The sequence below is a fragment of the Dryobates pubescens genome, chromosome 2, assembly GCF_014839835.1.
Source record: "Dryobates pubescens isolate bDryPub1 chromosome 2, bDryPub1.pri, whole genome shotgun sequence".
Taxonomy (NCBI): Eukaryota; Metazoa; Chordata; class Aves; order Piciformes; family Picidae; genus Dryobates; species Dryobates pubescens.
Window position 1 is genome coordinate 51,956,542 of NC_071613.1, and position 24,590 is coordinate 51,981,131.

Here is a 24,590-nt window from a genome sequence, read left to right on the forward strand (position 1 = left end):
GAGAAGGCTCAGGGGAGACCTTACTGCTCTCTACAACTACCTGAAGGGAGGTTGTAGCCAGGTGGGGGTTGGTCTCTTCCCCCAGACAACCAGCACCAGAACAAGAGGACACAGTCTCAAGCTGTGCCAGGGGAGGTTTAGGCTGGAGGTGAGGAGAAAGTTCTTCCCAGCAAGAGAGACTGGCCATTGGAATGTGCTGCCCAGGGAGGTGGTGGAGTCCCCATCCCTGGAGGTGTTCAAGAGGGGATTGGATGTGGCACTTGAAGCCATGGTTTAGTTAGTCATGAGGTGTTGGGTGATAAGTTGGACTTGATGATCTCTGAGGTCTTTTCCAACCTTATTGATTCTGTGGTTCTGTGAAGATGAGGAGGAAGTTGTTTGGTGTGAGGGTGCTGGAGGCCTGGAGCAGGCTGCCCAGAGAGGCTGTGGAGTCTCCTTCTCTGGAGAGCTTCCAACCCCAGGTGGCCATTGTGCTGCTGGGCAAGCTGCTGTGGGTGCCCCTGGTGTAGCAGGGGGGTTGGAGAGGATGTTCTCCAGAGGTCCTTTCCAAGCCCCACCATGCTGGGAGTCTGGGAGATTGCTGGTAAAAGCAGCAGAGGAGCAGTGTTGTGGTTTTTTTCCCCTGAATTCTTATTATTTATGACAAGAAAGGGAGGTGCTGAGGACCAGGACCCTTCTCTTCTCAAGCTTCTCTCCCTGTGTCTGTGGTTCTGGCTTGCAGCATCACTCCTCTGTGCCTTTTGCCACGAGAAAGGGCCTTTTGTCCTTGGGCAACGCAGTTGGTTTGCTCTGGAGGTGGCTGACAAAGGCAGGGTCGAGTGATTGCTGGTCTGAGCCTCTCTCCTGTGAGGGCTGTAGCCAGTGCTGGTGCTCTGTGAGTCATGTCCTGGAGATAAAATGGATTTCACTGGGATTTATTAGCTTTGTTGTGTCTGAACAACCCAGTCCGGGGGCGACTGGGAGGGGAAGCCACCGAGTCCCAGGCCTGATGTCACCCACTGGATTCTTACACTTGTGTGCTTGGTGAAGTTTGGAGACTCAAACAGAGGTTTAAAACTTTGTATGTGTGTGGTTTAAAAATCCCCAACCTCCTCCTTGGTGCTAAAACCCTCGCTGTGTGAATCCAAACTGTGAAGGCAGCTTTGGCCAGTGAGGGATGCTGGGCTGCCAGAAGAGCAGAGGAGGAGGAGGCAGGAGAAGCAGGAGCTTTTAACTCCATATTGATGGGTGGTATCTAAGGGAGCAGCAGTGCCTCAGACATGGCTCTCAAGTAGGACCAAAGGGCTGCAAGCCCTCTGCTGTGAGGCCAGGCTGAGAGAGTTGGGCTTGTTCAGCGTGGAGAAGAGAAGGCTGCAGGGAGACCTTCTGGTGGCCTTGCAGTGCTTCAAGGGGCTGATCAGAAAGCTGTGAGCAGACTTTTGAGCAGGGTCTGCAGTGAAAGGACAAGGGGTCCCTCCCTAGCCTTCCTGTCAGACCCCCTTCAGATCTTCAAACACAGCTCTTTCTGGAGCCTTCTCTTTGAGCCCAAACTGTCCCAGCCTGTCCTTGTACAACCCTCTGATCATCTTCTTGGCTTCCTCATAGCAAGGAAAGGGCTACCTTACAGGCTAGTCCCTCCTGGCTTTCCAGAGCAGGGAAAAAACAGCAACCAACAAAACAAAACACTTTTAGGGTTGATCAAAATGTTTCCAGGACTAGCAGATGCTCACCACAAGTGGTTCTTGGTTACTAGTCAGGGAAGAGCATTGCTGGTATCTGCTGTTCATGGATAATGTCTTTAGACTCTTTCAACCCCAAATAATTCCTCTGCACAGCATCATTTGGTAATGGAGTTGCAGTGCAGATCATTGCATAAATCCATAATTACCAGCTAGGCTTTAAGAAAACAAACAATACCACACAGGATCTCCAGCCCAGCCTGCTCAATGTGCTCCCTGAGCCTCCTCAAGCATTTCATTGGGAAGACTTCAGAGTATTAGAAGTGGCAGCTAGGCAAAGCTCCCATCACGTCAGCAGATGATGGCTGATTAGTTAGGAAGAGAAATAAATCCAGAAAGGGTAAAATAGCTTCTCTGGAGGATTAGGCTAAACATAGCAGAGCTACATCTGCAAGAGAGAGCCTCCAAGAAAAGGAGGAATAAGTGCAAGAACAGCTCTGTGAGGAGCAAAGGCTGAGAGCCCTGGGGCTGGTGAGCCGCAGCACCAGAGGGGATCTGAGCAATGCTCAGCAAGAGATAAAGGAGCTGTGGGGGGCAGGAGGCTGGGGGCAGACTCTTGTCAGTGGTGCCCAGGGACAGGACAAGGGGCAGGGGGCACAAAGTGGAACCCAGGAGGTTCCATTTGAAGGAGAAATATTTCTGGTGTGAGGGTGCTGGAGGCCTGGAGCAGGCTGCCCAGAGAGGCTGTGGAGTCTCCTTCTCTGGAGAGCTTCCAACCCCATCTGCACACTGCAGGTATGTCAGGAGCCAGGTCCTCCTCACAGTGCAGTTCCAGGCTAATGAGGCTCCACAAGAACTCTTCACAGAATCCCAGCATGGTGGGGCTTAGAAGGCACCTCTGGAGATCATCCACTCCAGCCCCCTGCTACACCAGGGCACCCACAGCAGCACCATGGCCAGCTGGGTTTGGAAGCTCCCCAGCGAAGCAGACTCCACAACCTCTCTGGGCAGCCTGCTCCAGGCCTCCAGCACCCTCACACCAAACAACTTTCTCCTCATCTTCACCCAGGAGGCTGCTGGAGAATCCTATTATCACCCTGGTGAGCTCCATGCTGCCCAACAGCCTCTGAAACAGCCAGCACCTGCCTTCTCTTGGCGCTTCATTAGGAGAGAGTTCTACAGATGCCTCAGTGGTGGCATTTTGGATGTAAACCACATCTCAGGTCTCTTAATTCCTTTCTCCCCACTCACCTCTCCACTGTCTCCAAAGGTGATGCCATGGTGATAATCCTGCCACAATTTGCCATTAGAGGGCAATGAAGAACTTTGTAAGATGTCCCCAACCACTTCCCTCAACGTCTGCACCACCTCTGCAAGACCTTTTGACATGCAGCTGGATGAAGAGCCCCAGAATACCACCACACACAGCTCTGCAGGCAGCTGGGAAGCTAAAAGAGCAGCTCAGCATGCCACAAATGGTGAGGAAGAGCCTACCTGGAGCTCTGCCAACACTCAACCCAGGATGACCACAACTTGGCCCTCTCCAGGATGGGCCAAAGGTTTACCGGGTTTGCTACTCTCCTCTTCCTTGAAGGCCTCCTAGGGGAAGCCAGAGAGGTAGGGAGCAAGCACTCAGAACACCAGCACCAACACTTTGATGACAAGAGTGGTCAGGCACTGGAACAGGCTGCCCAGGGAGGTGGTGGAGTCAACATCCCTGGAGGTGTTCAGGGGCCATGGCACTTGGAGCCATGGTTTAATGGCCATGGTGGTGTTGGGTTGCTGGTTGAACTCCCTGATCTCAGAGGTTTTTTTCCAACCCAAACAATTCTCTGATTCTATGACCTCCAAGGTTTACTTACAGCTAAAGGAAGAGAAAACACCACACAGGATGAGTCCTACACAACCAGCCCAGCAACTTACAACTCACACACAACCCTCCTCATGGCAGATCATCATCATCATCATCACCATCATCACCAAGAGACTGGTAGCTTCCCCACTTTGGTTGATCTCATTTCTGCAACAGTGAAAGCTCCTTTTGGGGGCCAAATGCTCTCCCCTAAAACATTCTGAATCATAGAATTGTCAGGGTTGGAAGGGACCTCAAGGCTCAGCCAGTTCCAACCCCCCTGCCATGGCCAGGGACACCTCACACTACAGCAGGTTGCTCACAGCCACATCCAGCCTGGCTGCAAACACCTACAGGCAGGAGGCTTCCACCACCTCCCTGGGCAACCTGTGCCAGTCTCTCACCACCCTCATGGGGAACAACTTCTTCCTTTCTTTCACAGTCAAAGAGCTGAAAAGCAGCTCCATGGAGGAGGACCTTGAAGTTGTGGTGGACACCAAGTTATCCATGGCCCAGCAACATGCCCTTGAGGCTAAGACCATGAATGATGGGCTCCTGGGGTGCATTCAGAACAGTGCCAAGGGAAGTTCTCCTTCCCCTCTACTCTGCCCTTCTGAGACCACTTGTGGAGTATTGTGGGCAGTTCTGGCTTCTCCACTTCAAGAGAGACAAGGAACTGATGGAGAGAGTCCAGCAGAGGCTACAAGGATGATGAAGGAACTGGATGATGAGGAGTAGCTGGGAGCCCAAAAGGGCTGTCCCCAGGTCTCCCAGCTACTCCTCATCATCCAGTTCCAAGGTTGGAAGCTCTCCAGAGAAGGAGACTCCACAACCTCTCTGGGCAGCCTGCTCCAGGCCTCCAGCACCCTCACACCAAACAACTTTCTCCTCATCTTCAGATGAAGCCTCCTGGCTTCCAGTTATCCATTGCCCCTTGTGCTACCACAGGGCACTACCAAGAAGAGAGTGTCCCCTTCTTGACACCAACCCAGCTCTTTATAGCCCTTAATAAGATCTCCTCTCAGTCTTCTCTTCTTCTCTGGAGAGCTTCTAAAGCCACTGTGCTGCTGGGCAAGCTGCTGTGGGTGCCCCTGGTGTAGCAGGGGGGTTGGAGTGGATGATCTCCAGAGGTCCCCTTCCAACCCCCACCATTCCAGATGCTGCTTCAGAGACTACTTAGGAAACATCATTTAAGAGCAACCTCTGGCCATTTTTTTTCCTTTCAGGCAGCAGTTCAACACCAGCACAGGAGGGGAAGAGTTAATCACCTCAAGCTGTGATGTTAACTCCTCCTTCACTAGGCAAAAAGGGATGAAAGTGGTGTAAAAGGGTGATGACAACAGCAAACAGCAGACAAAATTTGCACCCTGACTGAAAACATGGATTCCCCACCAGATCTGTTCCTGGAAGTGCTTTCAGCCACAGCCCAGAATTAGGTGGACAGACAGAAATATTTCACACCCCATCTGCTGCCTTTTGGTGCTTTCACAGACACCTGCTTCATGCTGCTCTCTCATTCACAGGGGCTGGCAAGCACCCATCAGGAGAGCTGATGACAGACACTCAGCCCTTGAAATCACAGAATGCTTTGGGTTGGAAGGGACCTTAAAGATCATCTTTGATGATCCCTTCCAACCCAAACCATGCTATGATCTAGTTCCAACCCCTCTGCCACGGAGAGGGACACCTTCCAGCTTGATCAAAGCCTCTTCCGATTTGTCCAATTTGTCCTTGAACACCTCCAGGGATCCACAGCCTCCCTGGGCAACCTGCTCCAGTGTCTCACTACCCTCACTGCAAAGAATTTCTTCCTACTCTCCAGTCTCAGTCTCCCCTCTTCCAGCTCAAAGCCATCACCCTTCATCCTGTCACTCCAAGCCCTCGTCAAAAGTCCCTCCCCAGCTCTCCTGTAGCCCGCTTCAGGTACTGGAAGGCTGCTCTAAGGTCTCTTTGGAGCCTTCTCTTCCCCAGGCTGAACAGCTCCAGCAGCCTGTCCCTACAGGGGATGTTTTCCAGCTCACTGATTCACAGCCTCCTCTAGACCTGCTCCAACAGTTCCATGACCCTCTTGTCTTGAGGGCACCAGAACTGGACGCAGTGTTCCACGTGGGGTCCCACCAGAGTGGAGTAGTGGGGGAGAATCACCCCACTCATCCTGGCATTACTGACCAAGCATCTCCCCACAGAATCACACCATCATTAGGGTTGGAAAAGAACTTTAGGATGCCAAGAAGGCCAATGGGATCCTGGGGTGCATTCAGAGGAGTGTGTCCAGCAGATCCAGGGAGGTTCTCCTCCCCCTCTACCCTGCGCTGGTGAGACCTCACCTGGAGTATTGCATCCAGTTCTGGGCTCCCCAGTTCAAGAGGGACAGGGATCTGCTGGGGAGACTCTAAGGGAGAGCTAACAGGATACTGAAGGGACTGCAGCACTGCCCTCTGAGGAGAGGCTGAGAGCCCTGGGGCTGATTAGTCTGGAGAAGAGAAGACTGACAAGGGATTTAATCAATGTTTATCAATACCTGAGGGCTGGGGGTCAGGAGGGAGGGGCCAGGCTCTGCTCACTTGCACCCTGGCATAGGACAAGGGGCAATGGATAGAAACTCCAGCACAGGAGGTTCCACCTCAACATGAGGAGGAACTTCTTCACTGGGAGGGTCACAAAGCACTGGAACAGGCTGCCCAGAGGGGCTGTGGAGTCTCCTTCTCTGGAGCCTTTCCAGCCCCATCTGGATGTGTTCCTGTGTGACCTGTGCTGGATTCTATGCTCCTGCTCTGGCAGGGGGGTTGGACTTGATGATTTTCAGAGGTCCCTTCCAACCCCTAACATCCTGTGAGCCTGTGACCTTCAGAGGTCCCTTCCAACCCCTAACATCCTGTGAGCCTGTGACCTTCAGAGGTCCCTTCCAACCCCTAACATCCTGTGAGCCTGTGACCTTCAGAGGACCCTTCCAACCCCTAACATCCTGTGATCTGTGATCATCATGTCCAACCATAGCCCAACTACGATGCCCACTACAGGATCTCCTGAAGCACCACATGAGCAGCTGGACCCTGGAAAGGTGGTGCAGTGTCACCTCTTGTCCCTTTGGGATCCTCACAGTGCTGCTTACAGCAGCCCTGTGCTGCTGCTGCACCTCTCCCAGCGATGGGAAGCAGACTCATCCCAGCCCGGGGGTGGCCTCACGTGTTGGAAAAGGACCTATTAAGATCTCAGGATTACTCCTGATGGCCAATTTCCATGGCTGCCTTTCCATCTCCTCCTCCCTCCTACCTCAGCGTGGAGCCCAGGGGGTGAATCAGCAGCAGCTGCAGGTTGGGCAAAGGGTGGCCCTGCTCCACGGTGAGGCTCCGCACAGCCCGGCTGTGAGCTCAGCGCTGCTGCCTGCCCCGCTGCTGACTCGCTGCACAAAGCTCACGCTTCTGCCTGCCTGCCGAGGCATCGACCACCAAACAAATCATCACAGCAGCCTCCTCACTTCTTCTGTGGCCCACCACAGTGAAACTCCAAACAGCTCAGCACTGTACACTGCCTGCACAGAAAACTCACCCCGGAATGGCAGCGCGGTGAGGGTTGGAAGGCACCTCTGGAGATCATCCAGGCCAACCCCCCTGCTAAAGCAGAGGCACTCAGCAGCTTGCCCAGCTTGGAAGCTCTCCAGAGGAGACTCCACAACCTCTCTGGGCAGCCTGCTCCAGGCCTCCAGCACCCTCGCACCAAACAACTTTCTCCTCATCTTCAGAGGGAACCTCCTGGGTTCCACTTTGTGCCCACTGCCCCTTGTCCTGTCCCTGGCCCCAGCCTCTTGCCCCCCACAGGTCCTTTAACTCTTGCTCAGATTGATCAGATTTCCTCTGGCTTCACAGGCTCAGGTCTCTCAACCTTTCCTCCTCACAGAGAAGCTCCAGGTCCCCTCAGCATCTTTGCAGCCTTTGCTGGACTGTCTCCAGTAGTTCCCTGTCTCTCTGGAACTGGGGAGCCCAGAACTAGACACAGTAGTCCAGATGTGATCTCCCTAGGGCAGAGTAGAGGGGCTGGAGGACATCCCTTGACACTCTTCTGAATGCACCCCAGAAGGCCATTAGCTTTCTTGTTCATGAGGATACATTGCTAGCTCATGAGGAGCATGTTGCACAGGCAGGTTTGGAAGCTCTCCAGAGAAGCAAACTCCACAACCTCTCTGGGCAGCCTGCTCCAGGGCTCCAGCACCCTCAAGGTCAAGAAGCAAAGTCACTCATGGACAAGCCCAGTAATTCTTTATTCAGCTTCAGTTTAGGGTACTTGGGTTTTATCAGATGCTCCCCCACTGTAATGGCTACACAGGAACTGCCCCACAAAAGCACTTACTAAAGCATCCCTGACCTCACAAGCATGCCTCTACCTCCTGCCAAGCTCTCACCTTGGCACCGCTGTGCTGCCCTTCTCTGGACACTCCCCAGCCCCTCAAAGTCCTTCTTGGAGTGAGGAGCCCAAAACTGACCCCAGGATTCGAGCTGTGGCCTCACCAGTGCCCAGCACAGGGGCACAATCCCTGCTGGCCACACCATTGCTGCTCCACCATTGCTTGGCCACCTGGGCACACTGCTGGCTCATCTGCAGACACTGTCAACCAGCAGCCTCAAGCCCCTTTTTGCCTTACAACTTTTCCAGCCACTCTGCCCCAAGCCTGGAGCCTTCATGGGATTATTGATGATTTTTATTACAAGAAGACTGGGGAGGGACTTCTCAGGATCTCAGGGAGTGATAGGACTAGGGGCAATGGAATGGAGCTAGAGGTGGGGAGATTCAGGCTGGAGGTGAGGAGGAAGTTCTTCCCCATGAGAGTGGTGAAGCCCTGGAATGGGTTGTCCAGGGAGGTGGTTGAGGCCCTTCCCTGGAAGTGTTTAAGACCAGGCTGGACAAGGCTCTGGCCAGCCTGATCTAGTGTGGAGTATCCCTGCCCATGGCAGGGGGGTTGGAACTAGATAATCCTTGTGGTCCCTTCCAACCCTGACTGATTCTATGATACTATTGTGAGCCAAGTGCAGGACCCAGCACTAGGCTTTGTTAAACCTCATCCTGTTGGCTTTGGCCCACGGATCCAAGCTGGCCAGACCCCTCTGCAGAGCCTTCCTCCCCTCCAGCAGCCTTCCTCCCACTGCCACCCAATGTGGTGTCATCTGCAAATGAGTGAGGGTGCACTGGTTATAGCAGAACCTGGTGGTGCTGCTGGCTCCCAAGTGCACATCCCACCTTTTGAACTTCCTCTGCTCTAAATAATCATTTCTTTTCTTCTCATTTGTCAGGGCAGGGCCAACCTGTTAATTGTTCTACACTGCTGCCAGGTCTGCACACCAGAGCAGAGCTCACACACAAGAGATGCCACAGCATATGGTGCTGCTTAATCCCAGGTTGCTGCTCAGCTTTGAGGTGAAGAAGAGTTCAGGCTGCATCACCATTTGCCTCTCTCTGAAGGTGACAGCTACAGCCAACTGTGACAACAGCTCATGGTGTGGAAAGGCAAACACTGACTAGATCAAGACCATTTGGTCATAGTACACAGGCCATCACAGACCAAACTCAAAGCACCTACCTAGGGGTGGCTGCAAGTCAGTCCCTTCCAGTTTGTGCTGGGCCTAAGGCAAATGGGCAGAAGGGTGATGGTAGCATCAGAAGGGAAAGAAATCACAGGATGGTTTGAGTTGAAGGGACCTCAAAGATCATCCAGTTCTAACCTCCCTGCCAGGGGGAGGGACACCTTCCACTAGCCCAGGTTGAGCAAGGCCTCATCCAAGCTGGCCTTGAACACCTCCAGGGAGAAGGCATCCATGACCTCCCTGGGCAACCTGTTGCAGTGTCTCACCACCCTCACTGCAAAGAATTGCTTCCTAATCTCCCCTCTGTGGATCATTACTGTGAGACTTCCATGAGTTGTTATCAATGATGGAGCATAAGGCCACAGAAAGGGTGGGGAGATACTGGAAAAGGTTGCTGGAGGTGTTCAAGGCCAGGTTGGATGAGGGCTTGAGCAACCTGGTCCAGTGGAAGGTGTCCCTGCCCATGGCAGGGGGGTTGGAACTTGGATGACCTTTAAGGTCCCTTCCAACCCAAACTGTTCTATGAACCTCTGAGATGAGTGTGTGCAACTGTTGGGTCCCTCTCTAAGCCCAGGGACACTGCTGCTGAAGCCCAGATGGTGCTGCCAGTGAGGCCTGCAGATGTCCCTTACCTGGTCACAGATGAGCTCCCACTTCTTCTCGTTGTCGTACTGCCGCAGGAGCCGGGCTTTGTCGGGAGGCAGGTTCATGGCATTCTGGGGAGGAAGAGAAAGCAAACATCAAGCACCTCAGAGGGCTTGGGCCTGAGCAAGCCAAGGCAAAGGGGCTGCAGCTGCTTCAGCTGCTCTCTGTGAACTCCTGGTGCCAGGCTCATTCACAGCATTCCCTCTCCAAGTCCTCTTTGCCCCCCAAAGCCGCAGTGAATCGCCACGCACCAAAGGACACAGTAGGGCACACAGGACGAGGTGAGCAACTGGAACTCAGGACCTCTGTCTGGAAGAGTGGACAGGGCTGCCTCATACTGCCACAGCATCCACCCCAGACAGGTCCTCATGCTGCACCACATCCTCTCCTGCATCCACCAGCCCCTGCCTGAGCACACTCATGAGGGAAGCACACTTGAGGAGGTCACTCGTCCCCACCCGAGCTCTTGAAATGCCACTGTTCCAACAGCAGGATGCTCTGCAGGTTTTGCAGTGTCACCACATCCAACCTTATCTGGAGAACTCAGATCCCAGAGGCAGGATTGCTGCTGCTGCTGCCCATCCTGACGTTGTCCCACAAGATAAGGATCCTCAGGCTGCGAATGACAACCTGAAGCAGCGAGTCAGGAGGCAGGGGAGAGGCAACCATTAGATGATGCCTATCGTTTGCTGGCTCCTTTGATGTCAGCTGAGATCCTTCTGCATGGGCAGCTGTCTAGGGTAGGGCAGCACAGGCTGGCTACTTGCTCCCAAGGCAGTTCTCCCAAGAGCCACGTCTCTAAGAGACTCAGAGGAGGCCTTCTGGCTCTCTACAACCCCCCGAAAGGAGGATGGAGCCATGCAGGGGTTGGTCTCTTCTCCCAAGGAACAAGTGACAGGACAAGAGGAAACAGCCTCGAGTTGCAGCAGGGGAGGTCTAAGATGGACATGAGGAACAATTTCTTCCCCCAAAAGGGTTGACAAGCCTTGGCCCAGGCTGCCCAGGGCAGTGGTGGAATCCCCATCCCTGGAGGGCTTTCAAAGCCCTGCAGATGTGGTGCTGGGGGCCATGGTTCAGCAGTGACCTGACAGAGATGGGGAAACAGTTGGGCTGGGTGATCTTAAAGCTCTCTTCCAACCAAAATGATTCCATGTCCAAATGTGCAAAGTGTCACTGTTGTGCTTATGCTCCTGGAGAGCCCAGGAACACCTCAAGAGCTTTACAAACACCAGGTCTGGAGAGGCTTCCTCTAAGTCCAGTAGTGCACAACGAGGCAAAGAGGCTGAACGAGAATCTCACCAAGCACCTCTTGACCTCCAGCACCTCTCAGTCTTCACATTCCCAGTCCAGAATTCCCAAGTTATGGCCAATTAACCTTTCAAGACCACAAGCTTCTGGCCATCCCCACAGCTCCCCAAGGCTTTCATGCCTTTGCTAAGTCACAGGCCAGGCTGTCAGCCTACTCCCAGCTCAGCACAGCCCAGCCCAGGCTGCTCCTCACTCAGCTCCCCCTTGAGCTGCAGCTCGAGATTCCCCTCTCCCAGGGATGAGTGGCACAGCCTGTGCTGGGAACCAGGAGGGCTTGGGTGTGATCCAGGAGCAGATGTGACATTCCTGGCCGCCAGCAGCGATGGCTGTGGGGAGGCAGGGTGGAGGCTGTCTGCTTTCCCAAGCCCAGAGAGACCAGCCATGGGCAGGCTCAGTGCAGGGGTCCCCCTCACCCAAGGACATCCCTGAGCAGCCACCAGCTCCCCTCCCACTGCTGGAGTCTGCCACACTTTCTCTGAAGGCACAGGAGCACAGGTAGGGATGGAGATCATGAAATCACAGAATGGGCTGGGCTGGAAGGGACCTTACACACCACCTAGTTCCACCCCCCTGCCGTGGGCAGGGGCAGCTTTCAGGAGACCAGGCTGCTCAAGGCCCCATCCAACCTGGCTTTGAACACATCCAGGCTTGGAGCCTCCACAACTTCTTTGGGCAACCTGTCACAGTGTTCCACCACCCTCCCAGTAAAGAACTTCTTCCTAATGTCCAACCTAAATCCAACCTGCTCCAGGTTCAAACCACTGTCCCTTGTGCTATCACCCAGGCCCTCCTAAAAAGTCCCTCCCCAGCTCTCCTGTAGCCCTTTCAGGTACTGGAAGAGCTCCCTGGAGCCTTCTCTTCTCCAGGCTGAACAGCACCAGCTCTCTCAGTCTGTCCTCATATCAGAGGTGCTCCAGCCCTCTGATCACCTTTGTGGCCTCCCCTGGACCTGCTCTAACGGTTCAATGTCCTTCCTGGGCTGGGGGCTCCAGAGCTGCACACAGCACTGCAGGTGGGGTCTCACAAGGGCAGAGTAGAATGTATGCCCTGGGCACCATCCTTTCGTGTCTCCAGTGTGCCAGTGAATACCTCCCCTCACTGGGAATACTGTGGAATGCCAAGGGACCCTTCTGCTCCACATACAGCCATGGATGGAGGCAAGGACAGGGGCAGTGGTTTGAGACTGGAGCAGGGTAGATTCTGGCTGGGCATTAGGAGGAAATTCTTCACGATGAGGGCAGTGAAATCCTGGAACGGGTTGCCCAGGGGTGTGGTGGAGGCCCCATCCCTGGGCACATTCAAGATGTGGCCCTGGGCAGCCTGATCAAGTTGGAGGTGTCCCTGCTGACTGCAAGGCAGTTGGACAAGATGACCTCTGAGGGTCCCTTCCATCCTTGATGCAACCCGTGGCTGTGTGCCAGCGTGGCCCTCCAGCCAATGCCACCATCTGCACGTTGCAGATGTACCTGCCCTGGTCCCACGAGACCTTATCTCCATCCACCCTGGCTGAGAAGCATCCCCAGCTCCTGGGGATCCCCCTCCACGCCCTGCTGCTGTGATGCTGGCTCCTCCTGGAGCTTGTTTTCCATCAGATAGCAAATTCCCTTCCTTTGGCTCACGGGGGCTGTCATGTTGACAGTATTTATAGGCAGTGATGCTATCTGTGCTTGGTTCTCCTCTCAAGTCTCTCATCATGATGTTCCTTATCAGTTCTCCTCACCAGTTTAATGCACTTCTTGGTATTTCTCCTGGGGCTTTTTCAAGCTTCATTCCTTCCCTCTGAGGATGCAAACAGATTTCAGAGCTAGCTAAATCCCAGCTGGAGGAGAAGCTTCACTGCTTACCTGCAATCCACCACCCCTCGTCAACCTCTGATCTTCTTACAGCTAATCAGCTTACCCAACCCAGCTGGCACTGGGACAAGAAACCTGCCTGGAAACCATTCCAGAATTCCATGGTGGCAGAGTTCAGCAGGGATGAAAGCCTGGAACTGGGAAAACAAGACCCAGGCAGCAGGCTCCAGTGATCTCATTTCAGAACGAGTTACATCTGATCTCAGTCTGCAACGTGAGCCCCACTGAACCATCTCATGTGCTTCAACAATTACAGCAGCTCACTTCAGCTGCCCCCTGCCCTGCTCCAACAGGTAGAAGCAGTTATCAACACTGTGTGCAACCAGCTTCACATCCTGGCAGGATTTTCTGCTCCTGCTCACTTCTCAACATCAGATTTATAGCACTTTTGAAACCTGCTTGTGTGCCAACCCATGGCCAGGTCCATCTGCAGAAGCAAGCCATGCAGGATCACCCCAGCAGCCCTTCCAGCCCCTTCCATCATCTGTGCTGAAGAGAACTGGGCAGGAAACTGCTTCTGCTGTTGGCTGCTCCTCTGACCTCGCCACTCACACAGTAAGGGGGGGAATGCACTTGGACCAGGAGGGGAGGAACTTGGACCAGGGTTTTTCACCTGACAGAGTCAGTTTGACATTAACTTTGATGTTTTAGACATAAATTGACTTGAGTGGCTTTCTCAGCCAGTTTAAGAGACAGAGAACTACTGGAGAGAGTCCAGTGAAGGCTCTGAAGGTGCTGAGGAGCCTGGAGCATCTCTGTGAGGAGGAAAGGCTGAGAGCCCTGGGGCTGTGGAGCCTGCAGAAGAGCAGCCCCAGAGGGGATCTGAGCAGTGCTCAGCAAGAGATAAAGGACCTGTGGGGGGCAAGAGGCTGGGGCTAGACCCTTGTCAGTGGTGCCCAGGGACAGCACAAGGGGCAATGGGCACAAACTGGAAGGCAGGAGGTTCCACCTGAAGATGAGGAGAAAGTTGTTTGTTGTGAGGGTGCTGGAGACCTGGAGCAGGCTGCCCAGAGAGGTTGTGGAGTCTCCTTCTCTGGAGAGCTTCCAAAGCCACTTGGCCATTGTGATCCTGAGCAAGCTGCTGTGGGTGCCTCTGGTATAGCAGGGTGTTGGAGTGGATGACCTCCAGAGGTCCCTTCCAGATCCCACCATGCACTCATTTACTGCAAGCAATCACAGGACACTCTCACTCACAACCTGAGGCTCTCTGCTTGTTGTGCAGGTTTATTACCTTCTCCATCTGCAGAATCAGATCTCCTGATCCCTGGGAGCTTCACACCCTTCAGCTTGACCACCCTGCAGTCCCCAGGCTGGTGCCCCAGCACCTCTGACCCCACTCAACACACAACTTTCTCAAGGCTGTACCAAAACCACCTGGTTTCTTTGTAGGAAATAATGCAGAAGGGACCACAGAGGACCACAGAAGTCCCATTCCTGCAACCATTCCAGGTCAGGTTGGATGGGCCTCTGAGCAACTTGATCCCTTGCTCACTGCAAGGGGCTTGATCTAGATGACCTTTAAAGTTCTCTGCCAACCCAAACCAGTCTGTGATTCTATCATTTTATGCTCACACCTCCTCTAAAACCTGGACTAAAGCTGTTCTTCAGCACTAAGGGTTGGAACTAGATGATCTTCAAGGTCCCTTCCAACCCAAACCATGCTACCATTCCATGTTTCAGCTGCTCTTACTGTTAGCAACCACTCCCTGCTGGAAAACTGGTTTCTACCCCATGGTGTTTTAAGTGAAAGGGGAAGCAGTACATTTTCTTTGCACTGATGCATGGCCCTGTCCCAACTGGCTCTCTGAAACCCAAGTGTGCTCCATCTCATTGCCCAACCTTCAGCTGTTGCCTCAGCAACTATGGTGGAGAAAGCTACTGAATTGGCTGGGCTTGACCCTCCTGGCTGCAGCAGTCTTGTCTGCACTCAGAAGTCACCAGCTGGATTTCTGTGGATCACTGCAATGACTCACAAATGTCTCCTGACCACTTCCACCTCTGATGTAGAAATGGGCAGATTCAGAAGGAAGGCACTGGAGGTGCTGGAAGGTGTCCAGAGAAGGGCCATGAGGATGAGCAGAGGGCTGGAGCTGCTCTGCTCTGAGGACAGACTGAGGGAGTTGGGGCTGCTCAGTCTGGAGAAGAGAAGGCTCCAAGGAGACCTCATTGTGGCCTTCCAGGATCTGAAGGGGGCTCCAAGAAAGCTGGGGAGGGACTTTTGAGGGTGTCAGGGAGGGATAGGACTGGGGAGAATGGAACCAAACTAGCAATGGGTAGATTGAGATTGGATGTTAGGAAGAAGTTGTTCCCCATGAGGGTGGTGAGAGACTGGCACAGGTTGCCCAGGGAGGTGGTGGAAGCCTCCTGCCTGGAGGTGTTTGCAGCCAGGCTGGAGGTGGCTGTGAGCAACCTGCTGTAGTGTGAGGTGTCCCTGGCCATGGCAGGGGGGTTGGAACTGGATGAGCCTTGAGGTCCCTTCCAACCCTGACAATTCTATGATTCTATGTCCAGGGGCTTCACAGCAGCATTTTTTAGGTAACTCCAGGTCTGTGACCTCCTTCCATCATTAATTGGAGTTGATGCTTTGAAGGCTTTTCAGAGGGTGGATTCCCCACTCCTGATAGAATCTACATCCCTCCTGTTGTCAAAAGGGATGGCCTCACTCTCTCCTCTCCTGCCTGTATCACCAGGCAGGTTGTCTCTTGTTGTCACTCATGTCACCACCAGCACTTAGGCAACTGCAGGCTGTCAATAGAGCAGACTTCAAGCAATCAGAATCACAGAACCATAGAACTAGAGCACTAATCCATGGCCCTCAGCACCAGATCTACACAGCTTTGAAGCCCCTCCACAATGGGAGACTCCACCCCTGCCCTGGGCAGCCTGGGCCAGGCCTTGACAACCCTTCTGAGGAAGAAATTGTTCCTCATGCCTAACCTAAACCTCTCTTGGGGCAAGTTGAGGCTGTTTCCTCTTGTCCTCTCACTTGTTCCTTGGTAGCAGAGACCAGCCCCTGCCTGGCTCCAACTTCCTTTCAGGAAGTTGTAGAGGGCAATGAGGTCTCCCCTCAGCTTCCACTTCTCCAGAATAAACAGCCCCAGTTCCCTCAGCTGCTCCTCACCAGACCTGTTCACCAGACCCTTCACCAGCTTTCCATTACATCACACTACTCTCAGGACTGATGAGGGGGAAGGAAGCAAACCTCTGGCACATCTCTGCCTTGGCGTCTGGAAGGCAATGGAAATTCGGTGCACACCACCACTTCACAGCCTCCAAGGGAGACACTGAGGTGCTGGAATATGTCCAGTGAAAGGCAACAAAGCTGGGGAAAGGTCTGGAGAACAAGTCTTATGAGGAGCAACTGAGGGAATTGGGGGTGTTTAGTCTGGAGAAGAGGAGGCTGAGGGGAGACTTCATTGCTCTCTACAGCTCCCTGAAAGGAGGCTGGAGTGAGGTGGGGGTTGGTCTCTTCTCCCTAGTATCAGGTGATAGAATGAGAGGAAATGGCCTGAAATTGTGCCAGGGGAGGCTCAGGTTGGAGATGAGGAACAATTTCTTTGCTGCCAGAGTGGTCAGGCACTGGAACAGGCTGCCCAGGGAGGTGGTGGAGTCACCATCCCTGAAGGTGTTGAAGAACCCTGTGGCCATGGCACTTTGGGCCATGTGGGGTTGGGTTGGTGGTTGGACTCACTGATCTTAGGGGTCTCTTCCAAGCCAAACAAGTGTCTGATTCTGACTCCTCAGCAACACCTACGAACTCAGCTCGGGCGCGCTGCACTCCAAAGCGAGCGCAGCTCCGTCCTGCGAGGCATTGTGCTGTCTGCAAGGGCTGCTTTCCAGCCCTACTTTGGCTCTCCAAACACATAACTTCTCCTTTTCCCCACAAATTCCAAAGTTATTCATGTCTCCTGCTGCGTGCCAAATAACATAGGTAAGGTTTCCATTGCCTTTCCTCGGGGCTGGCATTTCTAAAGCTAGAACCTCCAATTAATGGCAGTAGCAGATGGAAAACTGGGGGGGGGGGGGGGGGTGGGAAGGGGGGAAAACAAGCAGACCTCCAAAACTATTAAATTGCTGAAGAGTTAAAAATACAAGCAAGGAAATGGATTTATTTTTAACCTAGGAAACAAAGGCCAGCTCTGTCCAAACTGGCAGCCCCGGCGGCGGCTCGGAGCAGGGGGCTGGAGGAGTCGGCGATGCTGCCGTGCACCAGGATGTGCAAGGATTTAGCCTCCTCCCAAGGGCATGGAACCAGAGCATGGGACAGGTTGGAAGACACCTCTGGAGATGATCAAGCCCCAGCCCCCTGCCAGAGCAGGATCACCATGGGAATGCATCCAGATGGGTCTTGAGAGTCTCCACAGAAGGAGACTCCACAACTTCTCTGGGCAGCCTGCTCCAGGGCTCTGCCACTCTCACACCAAACAAGTTCCTCCTCATGTTCAGGTGGAACTTCCTCTGCTCCACTTTGTGTCCACTGCCCTTTGTCCTGCCACAGGACACCACCAAAAAGAGAGTGGCCCCTTCTTGGTGCCCTCCCTTCAGATATTTAGAAGCAGTAAGATCCCCTCTCAGGCTGCTCTTCTGCAGACTAACCAGCCCCAGGTGCCTCAGCATTTCCTCATCACACAGATGTCCCAGGTCCTTCTTCATCCTCATAGCCTCCACTGGACACTCTCTAATATATCATAGTATCATAGTATCAGTCAGGGTTGGAAGGGACCCCAAGGATCATCTAGTTCCAACCCCCCTGCCATGCCAGGGACACCCCACACTAGATCAGGCTGGCCAGAGCCTCATCCAGCCTGGGCTTAAACACCTCCAGGGACAGGGCCCCAACCACCTCCCTGGACAGCCCATTCCAGGGCTTCACCACTCTCGTGGGGAGGAACTTGCTCCCCACCTCCAGCCTGAATCTCCCCACCTCCAGCTTCATTCTATTCCCCCTAGTCCTATCACTCCCTGAGAGCCTGAGAAGTCCCTCCCCAGCCTTCCCGTAGGCCCCATTCAGATACATCCCTGTCCCTGTGGAGCCTGGAGAAGAGCAGCCTCAGAGGGGATCTGAGCAATGCTCAGCAAGAGCTAAAGGAGCCATGGGGGGCAAGAGGCTGGGGCCAGACTCTTGGCAGTGGTGCCCAGGGACAGGACAAAGGAATGGGCACAAACTGGAACCCAGGAGGCTCTGTCTGAGGATGAGGTGAAACTTGTTTGGTGTGAGGGTGCTGGAGGCCTGGAGCAGGCTGCCCAGAGAGGTTGTGGAGTCTCCTTCTCTGGAGAGATTCCAAAGCCACCTGGCCATTGTGATGCTGGGCAAGCTGCTGTGGGTGCCCTGCTTTAGTAGGAAGGTTGGCCTGGATGATCCCCAGAGGTCCCTTCCAGCCCTCACCAGGCTGCAGAGGGCTAAAGCACCCAGCTGGCTGAGTCCATTCACATCACAGCAACACTGAAACATTCAGCAGAGTTTGTGGTTTCACTCAGGAAAGGACCAGGGCCTAACCATGGGGTTGAGCTGCAGACCAGCCCCCAGCAGCATCACCACCCCATGCTAGCTACTGGTGGTGATGGGGATGCCTGGGCTGGAGGTTTTATTCTAACTTATTCCCTGTTTTAATGAGAATTCAAAGGCTTCCATGGTTTGGAAAACCAGCACAGCAGCAACCTGCCTGACTCCAAAGCACAGCCCCTGCTAATTAATAGCATTAGGTGGTTGCTCTTCCTCACTAATTGTATCATTTCTCAGTCTCTTATTTATGAGTCATGACATCAATGTGCTGGCCACCAACCCAGCACACAGCCCTCCTCAGCCATTTATTCCCATTAAGGGCCCCACATGTGTCACTAAGGCAAGCTGAGCATACTTATCCTCCCCTTAAAACATGAGATGTTTCCACCAGCCTACTCCTACCTGCTGGATGGAAAAAAAGTCAGCCCTGCATCACTCCATGAGCTGGTTACAGCACCAAAGCTCAGCCTGGCAAGGCAAGATCAGCCAGGCAGTGCTGCCAACTTCCAGTTTAAAGCTGCTCCAGCAGCTTCCTCACGCCATAATGGCACTGTGCAAGGAAATCAAAGTGTCCCAAGAAAACCTTATCACAGAATCCCAGCATGGGGGGGGTGGAAGGGGGAAAGGGAGAGGGGGAGGGGAAGGGGGAACAGGGAAAGGGGAAGGGGGAAGGGGGGAGGGAGAAAGGGGAAAGGGGACAAGGGGGGAAAGAGGGAAAGGGGGAAGAGGGGAGAGAGGAAAGGGGGAGAGGAGGAGAAGGAGAAGGAGGAGGAGGAGGAGGAGGAGAAGGAGAAGGAGGAGGAGGAGGAGGAGGAGGAGGAGGAGGAGAAGGAGAAGGAGAAGGAGAAGGAGAAGGAGAAGGAGAAGGAGAAGGAGAAGGAGAAGGAGAAGGAGAAGGAGAAGGAGAAGGAGAAGGAGAAGGAGAAGGAGAAGGAGAAGGAGAAGGAGAAGGAGAAGGAGAAGGAGAAGGAGAAGGAGAAGGAGAAGGAGAAGGAGGAGAAGTGCACTGCTGCCTTCAGGAGCTGCCTACTAAAACAACCCTTGATACTTTTGTAGAGTATTAAAATCCAGTCCCAGTCCCTGGCCTGTGAAACAAGCCCTTCATATTCTTCTAGGATATTAAAACCTAACTTTCTGTCATTTTCCTTGCTACTTAAATTCTCAATCCTGCTCCTTTGTGTTTACTTAGGAAAGCCAGAGGCAAGTGAAGCAACCTCAAAGTTCATTGACTTTATCAGGAATCCAAGCTAGGCTAAAATTAACTGTGCTTATTGTTCTAATTCTCCTCCTTCTGGGGCTTTCTCTTTTTTTATTAAACTGGTCTTTGATCTAAAAATATCAAGGTTCTTGCTGCAGGAGTCCTTTCTCCTCCTGAACACACCCCAGCTCTACAGGGAGAGCACCATGAAGAGCAGGGTCAGAGCCACCAGCATGGGAGGACTTTGAGGAGGGCTGCAGGGCCCCTGCTCAGGGTGGGGTGTCTCATCATAGCCCAGGGCTGTGGTGGGGACACTCACATGAAGCTCATCCTCAGAAGCATGACTGAAAAAACAAGGCAAATGAATAGAATCACAGAGTGGTTTGAGTTGGAAGAGACCTTAATGATTATCCAGTTCCAATCCCCCTGCCATGGGCAGGGACGCCTCCCACTAGCCCAGGTTGCTCAAGGGCCCATCCAAGCTGGCCTTGAACACCTCCAGGGAGGGGGCATCCACAACCTCCCTGGCCAACCTGTTCCAGGGTCTCACCACCCTCACTGCAAAGAATTTCTTCCTCATCCCCACTCTCAATCTCCCCTCCTCTATCCTCATTCTTCAGGTCTGGATCCATGGTTCCCCACATACATCTCTGGGGGCTTGATGAGGTCAGCCAGCAACATCTACTTCACAAATGGAAGGACCCAAAAAACCTGCTGTGTGTACCTGTGGGTCCCCAGCAGGCACAGGACTAAACTCCCCAGAAATGCAGCAGCAGGGAAGGGTAAATACTTCTTGGGAGGTCAGTCACCTTCTGGGTGTTTGCAGACAATCGGCCCCGCCAGCAGCAGCAGTTCTGCTGGCAGCACGTCAGCCCTGCGGCCCTGATGGAGCACAGCCTGGAGATGTTCCCAGTGGGAGAGTCAAGGGGTCCCTGCCCTGCCCAGCAGTGGTGGATGATGTCCACATGCAAGGCTGCAACTCAGATGTCAGAAGGGTTTGTTTTGATGCCTGCGCTCCACCGTGGCTGTGGTTCGCAATGAAGTCCCTGAGCCCCTCCACACCTGGCCACGTTCACTCCTCCTGCTCTGAGCTGCCACACAAGCCCAGCACGGTGGGGTTTGGCAGGGACCTCTGGAGATCATCCAGCCCAACCCCCTGCTAAAGCAGGGGCACCCACAGCAGCAGTGTGGGCTGAAGACAAAACCATCTGAACCTTTCCCCTCTGTTCTCAAAACAAACCAACTGCCTCTCCCGCCCCGAGTATCCTACTCTGTAACACAAATCACAAACCACTGCTGCATTTACAGCACCCACCAGCACAATGCCCACCTGGGGCTGGAGGCTCTCCAGAGGAGACTCCACAACCTCTCTGGGCAGCCTGCTCCAGGCCTCCAGCACCCTCACACCAAACAACTTTCTCCTCATCTTCAGATGGAACCTCCTGGCTTCCAGTCTGTGCCCACTGCCCCTTGTCCTGTCCCTGGGCACCACTGACAAGAGTCTGGCCACAGCCTCTTGCCCCCCACAGCTCCTTTAGCTCTTGCTGAGCATTGCTCAGATCCTCTCTGGAGCTGCTCTTCTCCAGGCTCCACAGCCCCAGGGCTCTCAGCCTTTCCTCCTCACAGAGATGCTCCAGGCCCCTCAGCATCCTTGGAGCCTCTGCTGAACTCTGTCCAGCAGTTCCCAGTCTCTCTTGCACTGGGGAGCCCAGAACTGGGCACCTGCTGCTGCTGTTCACTTCTCTGCTTTGTTTTCTCACAGGTTTATAATAACTCAGCACTTAACTTCCAAGCTCTTCTGAGAGGCTCATCCTCAGATGACAAGGACCAGCAGGGGCAACACAGGGCTGAAAGCTCCAACATGGAAATGTTTAACACTGCTGCATGAGCAGATGCAGGTGCAAGTGGGACTCAGCCTCTCCCCAGCCACTGTGGGCTCATCCTCCTGTCCTAGGCCAAAACCCTCTTTGCCTCTGCTTGGGAGCACGATGGGGAGTGGGGTCTGGCTGGTCTGCCACAATTTCTCCAGCTCTGCTGCTGAAGCTTCATCTGGGAAAGCTCTGGCAGGTTTTGGAGGCCAGGGCTGCCTGCTGCTAGCACAGAGCTGCTTGTTCCTTTCAGAAATTCAGAGGTTTCACAATTGGGAAAAGCTGAAACCTCATTAATTCACCAGTGAAAAACAGTTTCATGCTACAAGAGCTTCAAAGCCCAACTCATCCCTGACTCACCCAGCCTGAAAGATTGCTTCCAGCGAGCCCCATGGCTTTCCTCAAGCACTCAAAGGCGCTCGCTGCTGATAAGGCAAACCACAACATCCCAAATTAAAGCTGGTTGAGGGCAGTGTCTGAGAAAATCTCTCCCAAAGCACCAAAACCTACACACCAGAGGCTGTGCTTGGGCTGGCACAGCCCATGGACAATCCACAAGGTCCCAGTTACTCAGGGCAAGAAGGTGTCCACACTGCAGGGCAGCTGATCACAGCAGCAGGCAGTGGGCTGCTGGAGGACAAGGATCATCAGATAGATCCACAGAGCGGGTTGGGCTGGAAGGGACCTGAAAGATCATTCAGTTCCACCCCCCCTGCCATGGGCAGGGACACCTCCCACTAGCCCAGCTTGCTCAAGGCCTCATCCAGCCTGCCCTTGAACACCTCCAGGGAGGCTGCATCCACAACCTCCCTGGGCAACCTGTTCCAGGGTCTCACCACCCTCACTGCAAAGAATTTCTTCCTCATCTCCAGCCTCAATCTGCCCTCTTCCAGCTCAAAGCCATTGCTCCCTGTCTGTCACTACAAGCCCTTGTCAAGAATCCCTCCACAGCTCTCCTGCTTGCCCCCTTCAGGGTCTTCCACCACAGGCATGTGGTAGTACTGACAAGGGGTTTAACTAAAACTTTAGGTTGGACTTGATGATCTCTGAGGTCTTTTCCAACCTTATTGATTCTATGATTCTAGGATTCTCCTGACCCTGCACCAGCACCCAGAAGTACAGAGGGATGAAACCTGAGCATGAGGGTGGTGAGACCACCACCAAAAGCAAATCATTGTTATCTACAGGACTACTCTGATTTTGTGGCCATTGCACAGTAAGACCATAAAGAGTCTTCTCATCCTCATTCCCCCAGTATTGACTCAACTTCCCATCGTGGATGAGCAACAGGGAGCAGGAGGAGGTCTAAGTGCTGGATTAGAAGGTCTAACAGCCCTTGTGGTGGCCTTTCAGTGCTTTAAGGGGCTGACCAGAAAGATAAGGACAATCTTTTGAGCAAGGTGGGTATTAGGAACAATTTCTTTGCTGCAGGAGTGGTCAGGCATGGAACAGGCTGCCCAGGGAGGTGGTGGAGTCACCATCCCTAGGGGTGTTCAAGAAACCTGTGGCCATGGCACTGTGGGACAGGGTTTAATGGCCATGGTGGTGTTGGGTTGATGGTTGGACTTGGTGATCTTGGAGGTCTTTTCCAACTGAAAGACTTCTACAGTTCTGTGACTCTAAGTAGATGTAACCTAATCAGAGTGAGTTTCTTATGCAAAAGCAGACTGATATTTCACAGGCTGGAAAAGACCTTTAGAATCATTGAGTCCAACCATCCTCTAACTCTGCCACATCTGGTGCTAAGCCATGTCCCTCAGTACCACATCTCTGCGTCTCTTGAGCACCTGCAGGGTTAGGAATTCAACCACCACCCTGAGCAGCCTGCTCCAGTCCTTGAGAACCCTTCCAGTGAAGATGTTTGTTCTAATGTCCAACCTAAACCTCCCCTGCTGCAAGCTGAGGCCACTTCCTCTTGTCCTGTCACTCAGAATCATAGAGTCCTTGTGGCTGAAAAAGACCTTGCAGATCACTGAGTCCAACCAGCAACCTAAGACCACCATGGCCACTTCTTCCCTGGGAGAAGAGACTGATCCCCACCTGGCTCCAACCTCCTTTCAGAGGGTTGCAGAGAGGCAGAAGCTCTCCCCTCAGCCTCCCTTCTCCACTCTTCTACGTTAAAAGCGCCCGGACAGCGAAACCCAAACACAATCAACTCACAAACAGCTGCAAGCTCCTGGCTAAGTCTCTCCACGTTTAAAATAAGCAACAAAATGAATAAAGAAGGAAAAATAAACAAGCATTTTAAAGACAAGAAAGAAAAAAGGAAAAAGTGGAAAGCAGGAATAAGACCCAAAAGCAGCTCAGACCCACAGGGCCGCCGGCTTTCAGTCCGAGGACACAGAGCGACCGGCGGAGGCTGGCAGCTTCCCTGATTTATGTTGGTCTAGAAACAAAATCTTCATTTGAATAATATTAAGGGGCTGAATAAACCAAGAAAAATAAATGAACTCAGGGATAAAAAGCCTGGCCCCCAGCCCAGGCCTGGGTTTGCTGCCTCCGACGGATGTCAGCGGCAGCTCCCCTTGCAAAACTGCAGCTCAGACAAAACTCTGCTGCTGCAGCAGACGTGAACTCACTGCTCAGGTGCTCAGGGTTCAGCTCAGCACAAGCAGCCTGTGGTGCCTACTTCTACTCTTCCCTGAGCTCTCCTCTCTGCCAGTGTTGCCAGAGCTTGCTCATGACGCCCAGAAGGGAGCTGAGAAGCGGTAAGCGCCTCATTGGAACTGCAAATGATTTCCAGCCCTCCTTTCTGCACCTGCTGAACAGGCCCCTCACCAGCTTTGTTACCCTTCCCTGGGCATGATCCAGCCCCTCAATGTCCCTCTTGGCATGAGGGATCCAAAGCTGAACTCAGGATTCAAGGTGTGACCTGGACTGTGACCCAGGCCTGGGTTTGCTGCCTCCAACGGACGTCAGCGGAAGCTCCCCTTGCAAAACCGCAGCTCAGACAAAACTCTGCTGCTGCAGAGTGAACTCACTGCCCAGGTGCTCAGGGTTCAGCTCAGCACAAGCAGCCTTTGGTGCCTACTTCTGCTTTTCCCTGAGCTCTCTTCTCTGCTGGACACTCTGCCAGTGTTGCCAGAGCTTGCTCATGATGCCCAGAAGGGAGCTGAGAAGAGATAAGCA

General features: G+C 53.5%; 1 protein-coding gene across 2 annotated transcripts in view; it reads right to left on the minus strand.

Annotated features, from left to right (window-relative positions):
• Positions 1-24,590, minus strand: part of FMNL2 (formin like 2) — a 194,968-nt gene that overhangs the window by 82,732 nt on the left and 87,646 nt on the right. For both annotated transcript variants that reach the window (XM_054177567.1, XM_054177575.1), the window contains exon 2: positions 9,719-9,802. In XM_054177567.1, coding sequence (XP_054033542.1) covers positions 9,719-9,802 — 84 coding nt within the window. The remainder of the gene's footprint in view (positions 1-9,718; positions 9,803-24,590) is intronic.